Below are 21,408 nucleotides of genomic sequence, written 5' to 3'. Positions count from 1 at the left end.
CCTCCCTCCCTCCCTTCCTTCCTTCCTTCCTTCCTTCCTTCCTTCCTTCCTTCCTTCCTTCCTTCCTTCCTTCCTTCCTTCCTTCCTTCCTTCCTTCCTTCCTTCCTAGTAAAAAGGGTAGGAGGGGGGTGAGAAAGTGAGAAGATTTAATTGTTAATTTTTTTTAAATAAGGTATAATTTTTTTTTTTTTTTTTTAAAGAACTGAATGTAGAGAATCCTGGAGAATCAATTAAAGAACTATTAGAAGCAATCCACGACTTCAGCAAAGTTGCAGGACACAAAATAAATCCACATAAATCATCAGCATTCTTATACATCACTAACAAAATCCAACAGCAAAAGATACAAAGAGAAATTCCATTTAAACTAACTGTCAAATTCTGAGATATCACTACACACCTGTCAGATTGGCTAAAATGACAGGGAAAGGTAATGCACAATGTTGGAGGAGATGTGGGAAAATAGGGACACTGATAGATTGTTGGTGGAATTGTGAATACATTCAGCCATTCTGGAGAGCAATTTGGAACTATGCTCAAAAAGTTATTAAACTGTGCATACCCTTTGACCCAGCAGTGTTACTACTGGGCTTATATCCCAGAGATCTTAAAGAAGGGAAAGGGACCTGTATGTGCAAGAATGTTTATGGCAGCCCTCTTTGTAGTGGACAGAAACTGGAAACAGAGTAGATGTCCATCAATTGGAGAACGGCTGAATAAATTGTGGTATATGAATATTATGGAATGTTATTGTTCTGTAAGAAATGACCAACAGGATGATTTCAGAAAGGCCTGGAGAGACTTACATGAACTGATGCTGAGTGAAATGAGCAGGACCAAGAGATCATTATATACTTCAACAACAATACTATATGATGATCAATTCTGATGGATGTGGCCATCTTCAACAATGAGATGAACCAAATCAATTCCAATACAGCAGTAATGAACTGAACCAACTACACCCAGCCAAGGAACTCTGGGAGATGATTATGAATCACTACATGAGTTCCCAATACCTCTATATTTGTCCGCCTGCATTTTTGATTTCCTTCACAGGCTAATTATACACTATTTCAAAGCCTATTCTTTTTGTAGAGCAAAACAACTGTTTGGACATGTATACATATATTGTATTTAATTTATACTTTAATATATTTAGCATGTATTGGTCAACCTGCCATTTGGAAGAGGGGAGGGGAAAAATTAGAACAAAAGGTATGGCAATTGTCAATGCTGTAAAATTACCCATGCACATATATCTGATAAATAAAAACTATTTTAAAAAATAAAATAAAATAACTGTCAATAGTATAAAATATTTGGGAATCTATCTGCCAAAGGAAAGTCAGGAATTATATAAGCAAAACTACAAAATACTTTGCACAAAAATAAAATGAGATCTAAGCAATTGCAAAAATATCAAGTGCTCATGGATAGTTTGAGCAAATATAATAAAGAGAACACTCCCTAACCTAATCTATTTATTTAGTGCTATACCAATCAAACTCCCAAAAAACTATTTTACCAGATCTAAAACTATAAGCAGCGGTCATCAAAACAATTTGGTACTAGCTAAGAAATAGAGAAGTTGTCAGTGGAATAAGTTAGGTTCACAGAACAAAATAGTCATTGACTACAAAAATCGAGTGTTTAACAAACCCAAGGGCCCCAGCTTTTGGGATAAGAATTCACTATTTGACAAAATCTGCTGGGAAAATTGGAAACTAGTATGGCATAAAGTAGGCATAGAACTACACTTAACACCATATACCAAGATAAAGTGAAAATGAGTTATGATCTAGACATAAAGAATGATATTATAAACAAATTAGAAGACCATAAAACAGTTTACCTCTCAGATCTGTGAGGAGTAAGGAATTTGTGACCAAAGAACCAGAGATCATTATTTATCACAAAATAGATAATGTTGACTATATTAAGTTAAAAAGGTTTTGTACAAACAAAACTAATGCGGACAAGATTAGAAGGCAAGTAATAAACTGGAAAATATTTTTACATCCAAAGGATCTCATAAAGGTCTCATTTCTAAAATATATAGAGAATTGACTCAAAATTTATAATAGTTCAAGCCATTCTCCAATTGATAAATGGTCAAATAATATGAACAGTCAATTTTCAGATGATGAAATTAAAACTATTTATTGCTACATGAAAAGGTGATCCAAATCACTATTGATCAGAGAAATGCAAATTACGACAACTTTGAGATACTACTACACACCTGTCATATTGGCTAAGATGTCAGGAAAAGATAATGACATCTTTTGGAGGGGATGTGGGAAAACTGGGACACTGATTCATTATTGATGGAACTGTGAACAGATTCAACCATTCTGGAGAGCAATTTGGAACTATGCTCAAAAAGTTATCAAACTGTGCATATCCTTTGATCCATCAGTGTTTCTACTGGGATTATATCCTAAAGAGATCTTAAAGGAGGGAAAAGGACCCACTTGTGCAAAAATGTTGTGACAGCCCTTTTTGAAATGGCAAGAAACTGGAAAATGAGCAGATGCCCATCAATTGGAGAATGGCTGAATAAATTATAGTATATGAATACTAAGGAATACTATTATTCTGTAAGAAATGATCAGCAGAATGATTTCAGAGAGGCCTGGAGAGACCTACATGAACTGATGCTAAGTGAAATGGGCAGGAACAGGAGATCATTTTGGCAACAAGATGTCTACATGACAATCAGTTTTGATAGATGGGCTCTCTTCAACATCGAGATGATTCAAACCAGTTCCACCTGTACAGTGTTGAAGAAAGAGTCATCTACACCCAAAGAGAGAATCATGGGAAAAGAGTGTGGAACATAACAGCATTCTTGCTCTCTCTGTTGTTATTTGCTTGCATTCTGTTTTCTTTAAGTTTTTCTTTCTCTTTTTTCTTCATCTGATTTTTTCATGTATAGCATATAAATATGTATACATGTATGATTTAACATATATTTCTGCATATTTAACATGTACTAGGACTACCTGCCAGCTAGGGGAGGAAATGGGAAGGAGAGGAAAATTTGAAACAAAAAGTTTTGCAATGGTCAATGTTGGAAAAGTTACCCATATATATGCTTTGTAAATAAAAAGCTTTAATAAAAATAAAATAAAATAAAAAGTTAATTTAGTTTAAAAAAAACTGAATGAAAAGATCATGTTCATCTTAAAGCAATCGTCACTTTTACAAAAAAAATTCTTAATATACATTTTTGGAATTGCAAAATGAACCATAAAAGATTTAGAGTACCCTAATAAGAATGTTAACAAAGCACTAAAGCAGTTATAGAGATACTCAAACTTTCCTTACAAAAAGACATAAGATTGGTTAGACATTTTTAGGGTACATATCAAATCAAAAAGCTATAGAAATACTTTTGGGATAGGCAGACACCACTTTCACCATGCACTTCTAAAAACTGGCAATAGTAGCAAACTATTACATTTGCAGAAAGTGACTCAAAGTGGTTGTCTTTGGATAGAAAGTAAGATAAGTGACATGTAAATAATATAGACTGGAGGCTTATATCATTCATATAAAACCGGCCACCAATAACTCATCATAAAGTCATTCACCAAATATTAGTAGAAATAGAGCCTTATAATTCAGGATTTGGTCTTGGCTATCAGAAACACTCAGAAAGTGATCAAAGTAGTTTGTGATTCAAGGAAACAAAATAGAGAATATACCCTACTGCAGGCTATAAAAAGTTTGCACCTACAGAATACCCAGAACAAGATTCCCATGCTGTTTCTATCTGAACCTCTTCTAAAATGATGATAGGAATGAGATTATCAAGATGATGATGATGATGATAAACAACTCACATGTAAACAGATTTAGACTTTGCAAAGTACTTTCATTACAATAACCATATAAGATAAGAAAGGAAAGAGACGTGTGCATAGACAATGTGTGTATATGAATGTAAAGGACACACACACACACACACAAAATCTTATGTACTATAGGGAACCAGTTTTATAGCTGGAAAAGAGTCTGGTGAAATAGATGAAAGATCATAGATCTAGGACTGGAAGCGAAGCCACCAATCTAATCACCTCTAAAAAGTTTTATCAGTAAGAAAAAGGAAGCCCAGGAAGATTCAGTTACATAATTAAGTTGCTGAGGCAGGATCTCAATGGAAGTGCTTGGACTTTAGAGTCAGTGTCCTTTCCCCAAAGAGCCAGCTCTAGAGTTTTGAATACTTGGCTTCAAATCCTACCTCTGGTATCAATCATTATTCCCTCAGTGACCTAGGATGCTAGTTTATTTACAAATAAACTGCAAATCTGCTTCAGTGGAGGAATTTCCACTATGAGAGGTCCACATCTCTTCTACCTCTATCTCCAAATGGAGGCTTTCATGTGAATGTTTTGATTTGGCTCTGACCATAAGCCTATATCTGTCTATGCACAAGAGCTCACATCTAGGTCAAGAAACTGAAGCAGAAAAGAGGTTACAAAAGGGTTATAAAACAAAAGTGTCTGAGACCAGATCTGAACTGAAGTAAGTGTTCTAGACTCTAGACTCAGAACTCTATTCAGTTAACAACTTAGCCCCCAACAAAATTATTTGCTTTGTAATCTTATGTATTTTAATTTGTTTACCTAAAAACGTTATTCTGAGAATGGCAATGCCAAAAAAGTCCATGACCTAAAAAAAGATTGACTCCTTCTTTGCTTATAATGATGTTATTCATAAAATGATGATAGGAATGAAATGATCAAGATGGTGATAATAAATAACTCGCATATAAATTTAACTTAGAACTTCACCAAGTGCTTTCAATATGATAATTCTATGAGATAAGATTATTTAATGACCTATGGAGCATTTTATTCATGGAATTTTCTTGGTAAAAATACTACAGTGATTTCCTACCCCAGTAGATCAAGGTAAATAGAGGTTTGTGACTTGTGACTTGTCCAAAGATTGCTAGTGTATTGAGATCAGGTTTGAACTCAGGTCTTCCTGATTGCAGGCCCAGCACTCTATTCTTTGAGCCACCTACCTGTCTCCTAAGGAAAAGTTAAAGTGACTTGCCCAAGATCATGATACATCTAGTAATTTTCTGAAGCCAAATTTCATACAACCCATGCTCTAACCACTGAATCATCTTGGTCTTTGCTGTAAACTAATTGTTAAATTTTGCCCGATAGCAATATTTAATTTACACAGCGTTGCATTTTCTTCTTTATTCTGATGTTTTCTTTCATAACCACTGAGAGAAAAAACATTATTGTTAATTTAAGAAGAAGAATGATGTGCAATGAATATGAAAGTTTCTCCATCTTTTAAAAAGATTTTGACATGACTAAAAAAAATTTAAAATATACTTCTTAGAGGAACAAAGTTAAAGTTTTATAAGTTCTATATTTTCAAACTGATCCTTCAATTTCACCCTCAAAGTCACATATTTTTAGATTAGTTTAACATGACATAAGTTTGACTTTAAAATTTAAAAGAAAAACCATACTATTTAAAAATAAAAATTTAATTTCCATGTTATTTATTTTAAATTACTCTGGTAAGAAGAAAGGGACACAGAAAGTGAGGAAATTCCTAAAAGTAAAATATGGGTTGTGGTAAAGAACCATGTTACAAAGTAAAATTATTTTTTAAAAAGATGGAAAGTAGCCATATTTTTCCAAAGTCAAAAAAGCCTCACATCCCAAAATTAATTAAGGAAAATATGACATCCAAACCACAACTTCCTGTTCATCACGGAAGGAAGGAGAACAACATACCAATAACTATGAATCTGAATTGCTAACTAAACTATTTTATAAGGAAAAATCCAATTTCAGTGGTTTTGCTTCACTGAAATAGTTTGATTTTTTAAAAAAAAATCTCAACTTAAACGTCATAGTGGTTGATATAATAATAACGGGTTGTGTGTAAGCCAAGAGAAATAAAAACAGCATGGCACCAAACCTTTGCCTTGAAATCCCTACACATTATAATCCCAAATCATCTGTGATGGCAAGACCAGCAACAGAGAGCTCCTCAAAGAAACACACCTTAGTGTCCACAAAACAAAACAATGATCATCAGTACTATCAGTATTTGGGCTCCAAGTTTGATAAAGATAAAGACGCAGTACACTCTTATTTTTTTTACTATCCTATTTTTAACCATCCTATAGGACTTGTGGAAATTGTGTATAATATTAAAAAATTGCGAGATGAGTATATAGAAATTTATTAGAGATCAGAACAAGGTAAAGTCATAAAATAACATTTACATTTATATTATATTTTAATACTTGAAAATAACTTTATGTCATTTGGTTCTCACAATAATCATGTGATATGAAATAATATATTGTGTACAAAGTATTTTGCAAACAAAGAGCAATTATTTTAATTCCCATTTTACAGATGAAAAAACAGAGACATTAAGTGATCATATGATTACACAGATAGAAAAGGTCACATACAAGACTGGTACCCATTAAGTTTCTCCTGATTTAGTCCAGGTTTTTGCCTACTCCAATATTATTTTCTATCATCAAAAGGTGCTTTCAGATAGTCCAATGATTTTCTCTCTTTGATCTGTTTTCCATTTCACTTGTTTTTCCAGATATTTTACATTTTCTCCTCTCTTTTCATTTTGTTTTATTGTTTTTTGATGTATTTTAGAATCATTAGCTTCCCATTTGTCGAATTTTAATTTTTAAGGAATTATTTTTGTTAGTAGCTTTTGTACCTCCTTTTTCATTTGGTGAATCCTACTTCTTAATAATTTTCTTGCAAACTTTCAAAGTTGTACTATGATTAAAAAAAAAATCCTTTGATGTTTCTGCTGTTCCTGATTTAGTTTTGAGGACTTAGTTTAAACTTATTTAGAGAAGAATTTTGAAGAGCTAAAGTGAATATTTGCCTTTACTCTACCTACAATCATGGTTTTGTGGCCTCTGTCTTCCAGATTCACACCTTAATACTATTCTCCTAACAGACCCTTTCTTTCTTATTTTTTTCTTTTTCTTTTTGGCTTTTCTATGTATACCCATTGATAAAGCACAGAATCTGGCACAAAATGGAAGATTAATAAATGTCTGTTAACTCACTGACTTTTATAAACAATTATGACAATACCTGTAAAGGATTTTTAAGGTTATTTAGCTCTTTTAACCTGCCCAAGAGTTATACCCAATCAATAAACCAAAGCAGTTACTATGTGGAGCAAAAGGCAAACCCAGAGGATAAATATCAGAGATAGAATTTGAACTCATGTCCAAATCCAATTCTCTTTTCCATTACATTATGTTGCTAACTGAAGTAGCTCAAATCAAAATCACTATATCAGAGTGATTATGACATTCAAAGACTATAGTCATAATCACTGTAGTGACTATCATTATAGCATTTTTTAAAAAAGTAAATGCAGATATCATAACAGATGATTACTGTGAAACAGCATTTTAATGAAGTATCACAAAATAAAATTAGGTCTCAACTACCTTCACTACTGAAGATTAGCAGAAAGAAAGAAGTCAGTAAGCGGCAGAAAATCCAAAAGACATTATATCTAGAATGTTTTTATGTACAGTACTCACACTTCAATGTGGGTATGTCAGGTGTTCTAAAATGTAGGTGGAATAGTGAACAAAGCACTTGGCCTAAAATCAAGAACACCTAAGTTTAAATCTTACTTTAAACAATTATTAGCTATGTGACCCTATAGACATCACCTAATCTCTGTTTACCTGAGTTCTCTCAGCTATAAAACTAATAATAATAGCACTTTGAAAGATCAAAGGATATATTAGTAAAACTCCTGGCACAGCTTTTTGCTTCTCTTCTAACCATGGCTGCACTGGATTTGTTTGTGTAAAACTCTTTTAATTTAATGTAATCAAGATTATCCATTTTGCATTTCATGATGTTTTCTAGTTCTTCTTTGGTCATAAAATTCTCCCTTCTCCTAGGTTGGAGCACAGTTGTGAGAAGCCTACAAAGCTAAACAGTTATCTTTATATCTATATCTAGTGACAGCAAGGAGCTACAGAAGTAGCAGAAGCTATAAGAAAGCTTTTCCAAGAAATCTGAAGCTATATTAGGCAACAGTTTAGGAGAAGACAGTCTAGAGATAGTTGTTTGTTTTTTTTTTTTTTATGATAAAGAACTACATGGAAATGTTTGATGGAAATAGGGAAGAAAACTATAAAGGGGTTGAAAATTAAAAAGAATGACTCAGGATGCAAACTTCTAAAGATGGAATGGGTAGGATTCAGTACATATATATAGGGGTTGGCCTCAACAAGAAGATGGTTCAAATTTTGTCAAAAACTTAGAAGGAGGAGGAGAGAGTACGAGATGATATTAAGGGATCTGAAATGAAAAGAGAAAAGAGGAAGCTCACAATGATTGGTATTAATGTCCTCGGTAGAGAGAGAAGATCCTTTTCTGGGGGTAGGGCTGAAAGCAGAGAAGGAAGAAGACATTTACCTTTTTACAAAGCAGAGAAGGGAGAGTTTCCAGGCCTGGGGGACAACCAAAGAAAATACCTAGAGCCAAGAGATAAAGTATCTTGTTTGTGGAACATCTAGGAGGCCATTGTTACTGAACCAAACCATGTTAAGAAGGAAGATGTAAGGAGACAAGAAAAGTAGGAGGGGATAAAGGGAAGGATGATATGATGGGACGTGTGTTTTAGCAAAATCCTTTTAGTGGATGAATGAAAGAGGGATTCAAATATAAAGGAGTGACTATCAGGTTACTGAAGTACTTCCTTTTTTCCTTCTCACTTTACCTCTCTCCCTGTCTCTTTCTTTTTCTCTTTCTCCTTCTCTGTCTCAGGAAAATCATTCACAATCTTGTGTTTATTTCATTGCATAAGGGAATATAATCAAAGGGGATCACAATAGGATGAACCTATAAAAAGACCTGGAAATATCTCACTTTCTTTTGCACTCATGAAGGCTTTCACTTTTCTTTCTTCTACTAGTGTGTGAATTGCTGCTGATGAAATGTCAATGTGACTACTGCCAGATGGTCCCAAAACCAAAAAGCTACCTTCAGTGTTTTCTAGGCAATTGTGTATCCTGAGAAGCTACTTAACCATATGTAATTGATATCTCAACAAAGATCTTGATCCCCATTTACTTCAGGCCATCTGACAACATGTTTTCATTTCTAAAGCCTTTGAGTCAAGGAAAACAAATAACCAAATGAATAAAGTTTCATTAAGTTAATAACAAATTTGCCAAAAAGTATAAAATCAAAAGTCTATTATAAAAGTTGGTCACAAAGGGTAATTTTTAAACCCTTAAAATCTTTGGATGATTGAATTATTTTCTTAAGAATACTTCAGACTGAAGGATAGGATATATGTTCTATCTTTTTTTTTTTTTAACTTCTTTTTAATAAAGAATGCTTTAGAATACTCAAGCTCCTACTACAGTGTTGCTTCATTCCTGAAAGTTATTAGGCTTAATAACAAGCAGACCACTGTTTGATCTATGCTGGATGAAAATTGTACTTTCTCCAGTTTCTCCATAATTGCTTTGAGAATCCCCATTTTAAAAATAAAGAGCATAGTTGATGTTGAAGCATAATGTGAAGCATAATGAGATCCAATAAAACAAGAACTCCTTTGTTTCCTTGTCAGTAGAAAATTTGGAAAATAATGTTTAAAAAAATTACTTCTACATGGTTATATATCAAACAAAATTAGCATGACTCTGTCATACACACACTTTAGCAGCAGGTAGTCCACTTAAAACAGCAAATGTGTGAGCAAACTCCTCAGATGTGCTTATGTCCAATAAACAACTCACACACACAAGAATAGCTCATAAAATTCAAAACATTTCTTTGGGTGACATAGATTTATACTTATATTGACATAAATGGTCATGGGTTGTCAACATAGATATATCAAGTGATTCACCTAAATTATTCTTTGATCTTTAAGAGCTTAATTTGTAAAATTTGAACAATTTACTTTCTTTAGTTGGTAAGTCTGATTCTTATTAACATGAGAAGTAGCTGAGAAGCCAAATTGAAATAAAAATCAATAAGCAAAATGTATAATTTACAAAGAGGATTAAAAATGAATGAGTACTATTCTGGGCCTTATAAACATTAGGACCGACAATATTCCCACTTATTACCACAAACAAGAAATGAATTACTTTATTCAACAGATCTTTGAGAAAATGTCTCCCTACAAACCAAAAATTCAGTTGCCCTAAAAATAGGATCAAAATAGAGCAAATGCAAAATTAAAGTATTTTTGTTATAATCTTACTCTAGAAGAAAAAAAAAAAAAAAAAAAAAAAAAAAATATATATATATATATATATATAATATATATATATATATATATAATCTTACTCTAGGACAAGTCCACTGTTTCCAAACATCTAAGAGTAAAAGCTCACTCTTGTTGCTATTTGCAAATTTAAGGACTACTTTCTTTTCTCTAAAATTTCTGCCTCTTTGTTCCCTTAATAGTACAGCAAATATCAACAAATCTTATGATTATCTAAATATATATTCTAGATAGACAGATAGCTAAATATAGATAAGTTTATAAACTATATTGAGAGACTTCCTATCAACTGATTTCCTATTGGTTCTCCCCACTCTTTCATCCCATAATAATAGTAGCTGGCACTTTTGAAGATTTGTAAAATTAATTCATATAACTTTTTTCATTGATTCTTACAACAACCTTGTGAAATGTTACTATTACTTTTTCTTTTCTTTTTTTTTTTTTTAAGATGAAGAGACTAAAATTCAGTAACATTCAGTTACAAGATCACATAGCTAGTAAGCACTAGAGCCAAGATCTGAGCCCAGTATTCCCTGCCTCCACATTAAACACTATCCATTTTGTCATAGTGTCTCTCCATAGGAGGAATGGGAGGTAAAAGTGTGATGATAGGTGGTGATTTTTCTCTCCCTTGTTCCTTCCAAAGTATATTTATATTTTTACTTTAGAAAAGTAATTTCCCCATTCCTTTACTCTACTATGTATAGCTGAAATGATAACTTAAGTCAACCTATAAAAATACATCAAGAAATAATTATTAAGCATCAACTATATTCAGAGCAAGCATAGTGTTAGATATTGTTGAGTCATTTCAGTAATGTCCAATTCTTTCTAAACCCATTTTGGGATTTACTTGGCAAAGATGCCACTTCCAATGAGGAACAGGCAAATAGAATTAAGTGACTGCCCAGCATTATCCAGTTAGTAAGTGTCTGAGACTGAAGCTGAACTAATGAATATGAGTCTTCCTTATTCAAAGCCCAATGCTGCATCTACTGCAGTTACCTAACTGTATCCCATAATGCTAGACAATATAAAAATTAAGACATAGCCCTAATCCTTATGGAGCCCATTTTTTAAAAGTGGATTTGTTTTAAAGTTTACCTCAAAAAAAAAATATATATATATAAAATTTCTTTTATATGTATTATTCTCCACTATTACTTATCTATTTTATACTAAGCACTAAGCTCAATACTCGAGATACAAATAAGAAAAAGAAAGACAGTCTCATCCCTCTATGTGCTTACAATCCAATGGAAGAACACAATACAATAAAGTAAAGTGAAAAAGGAAAAAGGAGGGAAGGTACTAAACACATGAACTCGATGAATAAATCCACAAGAATGCAGCCAGTAGGAAATGAATAATTGATTGGCTTGGACACTCTCTTTAATGAATACTTTCCATTCACTATCCCCTCAAATCATAGAAGCCAAGGCTGTTCAGGGTATTGATGCAGTAAAGACGGGGCTTCTGATGATGCAGTTCCTGGATTCAAGCTAGAGGAGTCTGAAGGAGTTGAGCTGGATGGGCATGCTACATTATTATAATGTAAACTCCTTCATAGCGAGGATCTATCTATCTATCTATCTATCTATCTATCTATCTATCTATCTATCTCTCTGTACGTATATATTTGTATATATACACACACAAACTGTATTTTAGTATGTATACTGTATTCCCATAACTTGGCTAAACACCTGGCACACAGTCAGCATTTACTAGGTTTTTTCATTCAAACATCCATTCTTTTTTTTTTCTTTCTTTCTTTCATCTCATTTAAGCACCAGAAAAATCCTAGAAGTTGCCTCCTAAGATTTAGGTATTACACGTATTATTACTTTCATTTTCCAAATGAGAAAACTAAAGCTCAAAGACTTTAAAAAAAACTTTGTGCTCATTTACCCAGCTAGTATATATCATAGGCAAGATTCAAACACATCTTCCTAATTCCAATGTCATACATTAATTCTAATCCATTGAGCCAAATACAGATTTAAAATGCATCATTTTCTATTGAAAAAAAAAAAAAGTACTGTTACAGAAGATTTACCAGGTCAAGTTCATTAGTGCCACCTTTTAAAGAACTGTTAATCACTGATTTGGAAAAGGTAAGGACCTCCTTTTGCTGTAACAGGTAATGTTCTTTATCCTAAACCCTAACTATCATGCCTACAGATACAGAGGTTTATGGACCCAGTCATGACCTCATCTTTTTAACTTCCTACAACTGTCTTTGTTTGCAAATGCCCCCTAAGGTTGCCACAATAGGCAGTACACAAAAGAGGATTTGCTTAACTGGATATGAAGCGCACAGCCCAGAAAGAAGCAATGTGGTTTTGCTACCAGAAGTAAAGGGGGGACAGTTTAGAAATGTTTACTAGAGTTCTGGAAAGCCCTATTACCCCTAATTTTCTATTCTCTCCCAAGAATCCAACAGGGAAGAAAATCCATGGGAAAACTAAATGTAATCATTTTGTCTGGATATTTATGAATATGTTTTATTTAACATGAAATTAAGAGAGAAGATTTTTTGGCAAAGTGTTCATGGGATTCAAAACAACCTTCAAAACCATTTAATTCAATCCCTTCAATGTACAGATTAGGAAAGTAAGTCCTAGAAGTAAAGCAATTTGCCTAAAATCACTCCAATTTCAAAAATAATATTCTTGCTACAATACCACAGCTAGCTTAGACAGAAGTTTCAAGTAGAGTGCTCTCTCAAAAATTATTTTTATATATGATCATCCAGTATGAAAGTCTATTTCCTGTTGCCACAATCAGATCAACTAAGACATCAGAGATTGCTATATATATCTCTGCCACTGTTGTCTCCCTAATTCTATGTAACAGTAGTCTATCCTAGTCTAAATTGTAACTAGAATAATGAGTATTCAGATGCTGCCAATCCTGATCATAGATGAGATAGTTTAAAAAAAAAAAAAAAAACTACATAAAAAGTATGTCTTCAGGTTTGTAATGAAAGATCTTGGAGAATACTTCTATAGTGATAGCTTCAGAGATGACTACTTGTCAACCATTACCAGGAATCTCATAAAGACTATCAAAAAGCATACTAACATGAGAGCAACCATTTGGTTTAAAGACTACAAAGAATCTTTTGTTGTACTTTAAAAAATGTAATGTCTTCAATCTAATGCTCAAATGAGGCATTTAAATTTAATTAATAGTAATGGAGACCATGCCAACAGTTTCCTTCCCAAATCATTCTTTTGAGTCTGCTGAGGGGAAAGCAGACTGAGCATGAAGAGTAAAGCAGTACATGTAGAGCAACTGTACAAAAATCAACATGTAGTCCACAAGTATTTATTATCCACTTATCTATGCCATGCATTATACATATAAAAATTACAACACAAAAATCTTCAATGTTATAATTTCATTTATTTTAGAATTCTAAACATAAGCACTTTAGTCATTCTCTCCAATGACTGATCTCCTCCCCACAAGAAACAACATTTCAATATAGAAAAAGAAATAGCTTAATACATTAGTAAGATAAAGAAGAATATTATGTGTTTCAAAAATATTAATTTTTCATTTCAGGTTATAGAACTTGTCCAGGATCACAAATAATCAGCTGATTGAAAGATAAAACATGGATTTTTGTAGTTTTCATTCAGAACTGAATCATTAGAAATGCTTATCATAATCTCATAAGAATATATTTTTACTGAGAACACTGCAGGAAATGACATAATTTACCAAAACATTAAACACTATGACATAAACATACAGACTCAGACACAGATACATATACCCCCTATCCAGACCAACACCTTTTACTACTCAGTCCTTTTTATAAAAATTGCACTAAGCACACATCTAGAATGTAAGAACATAGAAAAAAAATTTCCTTTACTAAATCTATACTATTTTGAAACATATTCCACAAACCATTATAATTATCACATGCAAGCAGAATACTTAACAGAACAAGATCACATACCCTAAAAGTTTTCATACCTACCTCCATTTTCTTCTCCATTACTACTATTTGCTTCAGCCATTTCAGTGCCATCTAACTCTGATTCACAACCTAAATCCAATGTTCCATCAGCTGGGCATGAAGATTCTTCTTTCTATAGTATAAAGAAAAGAAACAGAAAAAAACAAATTAACAACAAAATATTCATAATATTTTTAAAATTTGTACTGTAAATTATCACAAGATATTATTTTGAATTTCAAAAGTTAATTACTTTCATTTATAATAATCACTACCCAGAAGGAAAAAAATGAAATAAAATAAAACTGACAATGACTTCTGAAAAAGGGTTACTTATTTATAACATAAAAGTCTGTATTCTAACATACATATACTCAAAGTAAAATTCTTTGTTTAGTTTTCCTTCTTTTATCTCTTATTTCTTGTGCAAAAAAAAAATTATTTTTTTTTAGTTTAAAAATTTGGGGATTTAGTCAGTGACCTCTATACCCAAGTTAATTGTAAGGGAGAAACAAATAAGTAAACTCCTTTCACACATTCTCATTCTCTCTGTCTCTCTCTCTGTTTCTCTCTCTCTGTTTCTCTCTCTCTCTCTCTCTCTCTCTCTCTCTCTCTCTCTCTCTCTCTCTCTCTCTCTCTCTCTCTCTCTCTCTCTCTCTCTCACACACACACAGTAATATTTTTTTTATTTTAAGATAATGCTTAGAACCTAGTATACAGCAACCAAGAGAAAATATTAAGGTAATAAATTATAAATACTATCTATCAACCGTTAAGGAAAAGTCTTGCCTTTGAAAATTATAAGTAATAATGTTCACAATGATTTTACTCTTTCAGAATAAAGGCTGCTAGAAGTTTTTTTTTTTTTTTTTTTTTTTTTTTTTAAATAAAGCAATAAGATTTTGCCAAAATAATTCAAGTTAATGTAAATTGTTAATGACAAAGAAAAATCAATGGTGTTGAAATAATTAAGTTCCAGGACTCTTGTATTCCTTTTCAATTATTCTACTGTTATTATGAAGTCTACAGATTTAATTACTATTATTTCCCCTGGATCACTCTATTTTCAAATTTAAAAAAACAACTGCAATATCTTTTTCATAAACACTTTATATTAAAGTGGCTTATAATCCAAAACTGTCCCACCTAGAACTTTGAAAAAATAAAAACATTTTAAGAAACAATTTTTTGCCATATGTCAAAATTAAAATAGCGATCCTCTTTTCCTGAAAAATAAAGTGTCAACTTATTCTCACTATCAGCTGCTTTTAAAGACATATGAAAACAATCAGGTTTTAGGGTCATTTCCTGTTCACCACACTACTACCCTCTCTCTGAGTCTAATTTTGTTTACTCTTCTCTTGTAAATTAGTAAAATGTATTCATAATTTGCTATAATTTTCAGAAGAATCCAACTTACTTTAAGAGCATAAAGTCCTGATTTCCCAGGGATTTTGAAGAATGTCCCATCCCCTACTCGAGTGTTGGTGTGAAGCATTGCATTCAGACAGGCTAATGGAGAAGTCCCACTAGAAAATAAAATTTTATAAAAATGAAGCAGTCTGAGGTGGAATGTCTGTAGTAAAACTGTTCACTGTCTCTTTAAAAAAATTCATGCATGCCTTTTTAAATAGCCTCCCAACCCTGAAAACATCTACATTACAATAACAGGCCAGTTTCACCAAAGTTAATCAGATGCATCTGTCCTATAGGCTTCAGGCAAAAAGTCTGTGAATTATAATTATGCTTTTCTTCATACAGCAACCAACATCACATTCTAAAGAAACCAAAGTCCAAACATTTATGTGAAATTATTTCACAAACACCATGAAGCCTCAGTTTTAAAATGTTACAGACAATTTGACGGCTGCACATGAATGATCAAAAACTACTACTAAGTTCAAGGGCAGCTGTACACTATAGGATGAAAGGCAACAAAAGAATAATAAAAAACTAAAAAACTCGTTTGAAATTACAAATTTTAAGTTACTGAGAGGTAGCATTTTTTCACATGGTGAAGTTACTATGTCTGCATACATTCTTAAGATGCAATTTCTATAGGAGATAGTATATTCTCTATTAAGATATTTTAAAGAGATTAAAGAAATGAAGCATATAGTAATTATCATACTGGTCTTATCAGCTAATATGCTCCTTTTGTAAAGCTATCAGGTGTCAAAGTCTTAATTAATTTGAATTTTTTAAAAACCATTGGGATAACAAAATTCCACATTCAAATATCTTAATGAAAATTCACAAATGCATTTGTACTTCATATGTATCAAAAGATCTCAACAACTACATTCTTCCCCAAATATGCTTAAGAGTATGATGCAAACTAAATTTTTTGGGGGGGTAGGAGAAGAGGGAACTTGAGCAACAGGAGGAAGGATTGACAAAAGATGGTGTTCTAATTAGCTTCAAACTCTCCAAAATACTATACATTAAATCAGATTAGGGATTGAAAACTAATGCTGATAATAAAGTCCCTTTAACTTTCCTCAGGAGCTCTAACTATGTTAGGAAACATTCTGAAAGGAAAAAGTCCCAAATGCTGAGATTCCCAAGCATGTAATTGTAACCTATCTGTTTAGAAATACAACTTTGGTATTTTACTTAAAGATCCACCTACAAATAAAATCATCACCTTGTCATAATATGTAACCTGATGTTTACAGATATGATAGAAAAGTCAAAAACTTCCACCAATTTTGGCTAGCAAGTACACATCTGATAACAATTGGGTATGTATTTACATTTATGTATTTATATAGAAATGCTATATAAATTATTTTTAGTATAAAAATCTTTCTTTTCCCACAGTTTAAAGTGATTTCAATCAAGTTTGATTCTGTGAAGATAATATTGGGACAGTAACAACTGTACTAGCAATTGATTATTGCAAAAGTTTAACATATTAATTCATTTCAATCTAACAAGAACATAATTCAAAAACCGTAAGAGAATTTACTCAGAGTACAAATCAAGTTACTAATAAATGAAGTCACAATATGTAGTAATTGTACTTTGTATTTATATATTGCTTTTCTCCATAAAATTCCTAAACTTTTTAGCCTTCACATCATTCTTCCCAATCAAAAGAACCATTTGTAGTTTTTCTTTTTAGAGGGCCTGGACACACCTATAAAAATGAAGTCCTCTCTAGAAATTTCTTTCAATAGAGAAATTTCACACAAGAAATGTCATAAAATACTTTACCAAATAAAAGAATTTTTCTTCATTTCATCTTTCAGGCAAAATGACGTACAACTTGAAGTTAGCGAAAATGATTATGCCATATTTTTGGAGTCTCAATATAGTCAAACTGTCAGAATTACAAGTTTTTCAGTAGGAAGTTGGCAGGAAAATACTAACACTGCAATTGTAAGTAAATCCAATACATAAAAATGAGAAGGTACAAGTGAGGTTATTTTTAATATGGCTTTATAAAATAATTTACCTGCTTTAAAAACCTAACATGTTGATCTTGCCATTGACTTACAGAGTCATAGCAACAGAAATTTCAGACTCTTAAGCTTCAAACTAAATAAAACAAGAGAAACCTATGAAGAATGCAAAATAAAGAGAAAAAAAATAAAATAAAAATAAAAACCAAATATCACTCAAATTCACTGTCATTTTCAATGTCTGTAATTCAAGTTGTATATCTTTCATAAATAAAAATATTTGGTTCAGAGAATTCAGGTTAAAGAGAATATGGTTAAATTCTTCAATTAAATTCAGGTTCAGAGGTGCTATGATATCAAGGATATTATGTTACAATATTAAAAAAGACTGAAAATCAGTTTTTTGAGAGCTGAATTTAATAAAATTAAAGGAACATTTATTTATGTTTTTCTCTCCCATTATGAAGAGGCTTTTTATATTGTTTTGTTGTTTTTATTATGGGAACAGTTGGCATTTTCCAATGATTTCAAATTTTCTATTGATATGCTTTCAATGGTTTGGTTAATGGAAAATAATTTTTTTTCAAGTTGCCCATTTACTATTATTATTTTTCTTATCCATCTCCATTTTGTATATCAAAATACAGCACTGATCTGGGCTACACAGTTTTTAGGATCTAAATGATTGACTCAGTTTTAAGAACTGGATACTCAGCTAGGAATTGTTAAGTGTCCAAGGTCAAATTTGAACTTGGGTCCACCTGAGTTCCTTCCACAATTAGCTGCCCCTCGTGTGACCCTGGGTAAATCAACTAATCCTAATTGACTCAACAACAACAACAACAACAACAACAACAACAACAACAACAACAACAACAACAACAAAGAACTGGATACTTAAGAATTGGAACATAAACTGCTGAATTACATTTTTTTTTTTTTTAAATTTCAAAGTGTTTGACAAAAATTCATCCTTAGAATTATGCTCCTATAATTGGATGAAGTGTATACTAAATTTGCTTAGGAAATACTTTCTTCTGATAATACAGTAATAAACTTCAGTCAAGCCAACAGTAAAATAATGTGATCAATTCTGAAATAATGGACGTTTCACAATACTTAATATTATTTTATTGTATTTAAGAAAAAATACCTAAACTACACAAGATATTTTCTAATATGATGAATTAGTAGGTGTGAGAAATTCCAAGTTATTAAGAAAATTTTAAAGAGTGGTAAAGAGTTTCAAACCAAAATTTATATACTGTGTGTATATGTGTATGTGTATATGTATGTATATGTATATGTGTGCTTCTCTGTCTAGCTGTGCATAGTACATTGTGGCAAAGCTATAAACTAGTTATTATAAATTGGTTTTCTTACTCCAGTGATTTTCAAAAATCTTGAGGATGCAAACTCTTCTCCTTATATGTAATATATGTGTATATAAAAGATTATACATTTATATATAAATATGTGTGCACGTGTATTTATACATATGTTCTCCAAGAATCCAGAAGACTTAATAAAGTTTAGAGGCAAGAGAAATTATTGAAATTAACTATGTTCATGCCTATTTTTATGTAGAAACCATCATACTACTCCATTTTTGTAATGAAACAGTAATGTTGACAATAGAGCACATCTAGAAAAAAACATATGCCCTATTTTCCTTTGACAAACTGAAAAGTGAATTCACGTATCTGGAAAAGCAGATAGGGCAGGTACAAGGTCCAAAAGAAATAGGAGAAAATATTCCAAAATAATTGTTGGATGTTATCCAAACACAGCTAATACAAAGACTCTCAAATGAAATCTCTTCCTCATGAATAGTACAATTAAGACAACAAGAAACAGTTTAAGGGGGCACCCTAAAAAATATTAATGGAAACTATTTTAAATGCCTTTAATGTAGCTTAAAAAAACAAACAAACAAAAACCTTTGGAGAATTTATTGCAGACAAAAGATTTAATTCAATTCAACAAGCATTTAAGCCCCATCCTATGGGGCCCAGTCACTGTTAAACTCAGAAGATTGCAATATTCTAAATGAAAGATGAGAAGAGCTGTGACCATGTGGATAGAGAGAAAAATATAAGATAAAATAGTGACTACAGATTTTTACTGAAATGACAACTGAACAGATATGTGGATTGAGAGAAAAAAGTAAAGTCAATGATAATTTTAAGACTTTAAACTTAGAAATGATGGTGGTTCCCATAACAAAAACAGAAGTCTGAAGGGGAGGATTCTATGGGATAATAGATTTGGAGGTAGAGGGACTTTGGAAACCATAAAGTCCTGGCCCTCTATGGTTATAAAAATTGAAGCATAAAGAAACTAAGTAATTGTTATGCTTAAGGCCCCATAACTACTAATTAAGTGTCTGAAGCAGGATCTGAACTCACTTCTTTCTCACTCAAGTCCAACTATTCCAAAGGTTCCGAAAGTGCACTTCATAAATCCTGGGGGATCCCAGGAACCTTCCAAGATATACTCAAGATCAAAATTAATTCCATAATAATAAAAGGACATAAAATTAAAATTTTTGCCTCTTTTCCAATTACCTATCTGTAAGGCCATTTTTCCCCATATACTTTATCCAAAATAACATATTTTAACAGATGTAATACAGACGTAGGTACAAGAATCCAACTGCCTTCTAATAAGTCAGACATAATGGAGATTATTTAAAAATTTTAAATGATGTTACTTGTGATTTCTCTTTTTTATTGTTCGCAGACAACCTGAACTATACTCAGAAGCTTCTGTCCCAAACACTAACTCTCATAGCTCTCATTTGCTGGATAATCATTTCCATGGCATCTTCACAATTTTGGCATATATTCTCAAAAAAGCTGAAAATCAGTTAAGAAGTATTTATTAACGGTTTACTTTGTACCAGGCACATTGTGCTGGGAATACAAACAAGCCAAAAGAGAGTCCTTGTGTCTAAAAGAGGGATGATGACACATACAAGGAAGATTAAAGGGGCTTGGAGAAGGGTACTAAGTGTAGGGGCATAATGGAAGTGCACTTTGATAAGAAAAAAAGAGAAGCTGTCCTGAGAAACCCCCAGAAATGCAGATTTGGGGAGGAATCATTCAATCAAGAGAGACAGCACAGATATACAGAGGAGTACTTCTAGTGTGTGAATGAATTCCAAGGACAAGATGATCTTCCAACATGAAGAGGTTTCTGAGATATGGGAGAAAAGTCCAGGCTACAGCCTGGTGACAGCACAAGCTAGATTTCTATTATGCCTAAATAGATTTCTATTAAAATTTTTATGGACATCTGAATTAAAAATTGGAATAGTTAGTTTTGAGCTGTTATGCCATATTTTACTCTAACATTCCTAAGTTATTTAGTATTAATCTATCATTCTTTGCAATCTCTATTCTTAGAGAACTGCCTAATGCTAAGAAATTAAATAACTTCCTCACAATGCTGCAGGTAGTAAGTGTAAGAAAAAGGATTTGAAATATGTTCTTAAGGGCAGCTGGGTAGCGCAATGGATAGAGCACCAGCCCTGAAGTCAGGAGGACTGAGTTCAAATCTAGTCTCAGACACTTAACACTTCGGAGCTGTGTGACCCTGGGCAAGTCACTTAACCCTAATGGCAAACAGCGAAAAGAAAAGAAAAAAAGAATGCTTTTCCTAGAACTCTTAAGGCATTTTGTTAGGATTTATTTATTTCCTAACATTTTTTCCTAT

General features: G+C 32.2%; 1 protein-coding gene across 5 annotated transcripts in view; it reads right to left on the bottom strand.

Moving 5' to 3' along the window:
• Positions 1-21,408, bottom strand: part of ASXL3 (ASXL transcriptional regulator 3) — a 248,985-nt gene that overhangs the window by 136,691 nt on the left and 90,886 nt on the right. For all 5 annotated transcript variants that reach the window (XM_074277569.1, XM_074277560.1, XM_074277579.1 and 2 more), the window contains 2 exons: positions 15,705-15,813; positions 14,306-14,417 (listed from right to left, as the gene is read on the bottom strand). In XM_074277569.1, the coding sequence (XP_074133670.1) occupies positions 14,306-14,417; positions 15,705-15,813 (221 nt within the window). The remainder of the gene's footprint in view (positions 1-14,305; positions 14,418-15,704; positions 15,814-21,408) is intronic.

The sequence above is a fragment of the Sminthopsis crassicaudata genome, chromosome 1, assembly GCF_048593235.1.
Source record: "Sminthopsis crassicaudata isolate SCR6 chromosome 1, ASM4859323v1, whole genome shotgun sequence".
Taxonomy (NCBI): domain Eukaryota; kingdom Metazoa; phylum Chordata; class Mammalia; order Dasyuromorphia; family Dasyuridae; genus Sminthopsis; species Sminthopsis crassicaudata.
The sequence above is the reverse complement of the archived record's forward strand: the minus strand, read 5'-3'. Positions and strand labels throughout refer to the sequence as shown.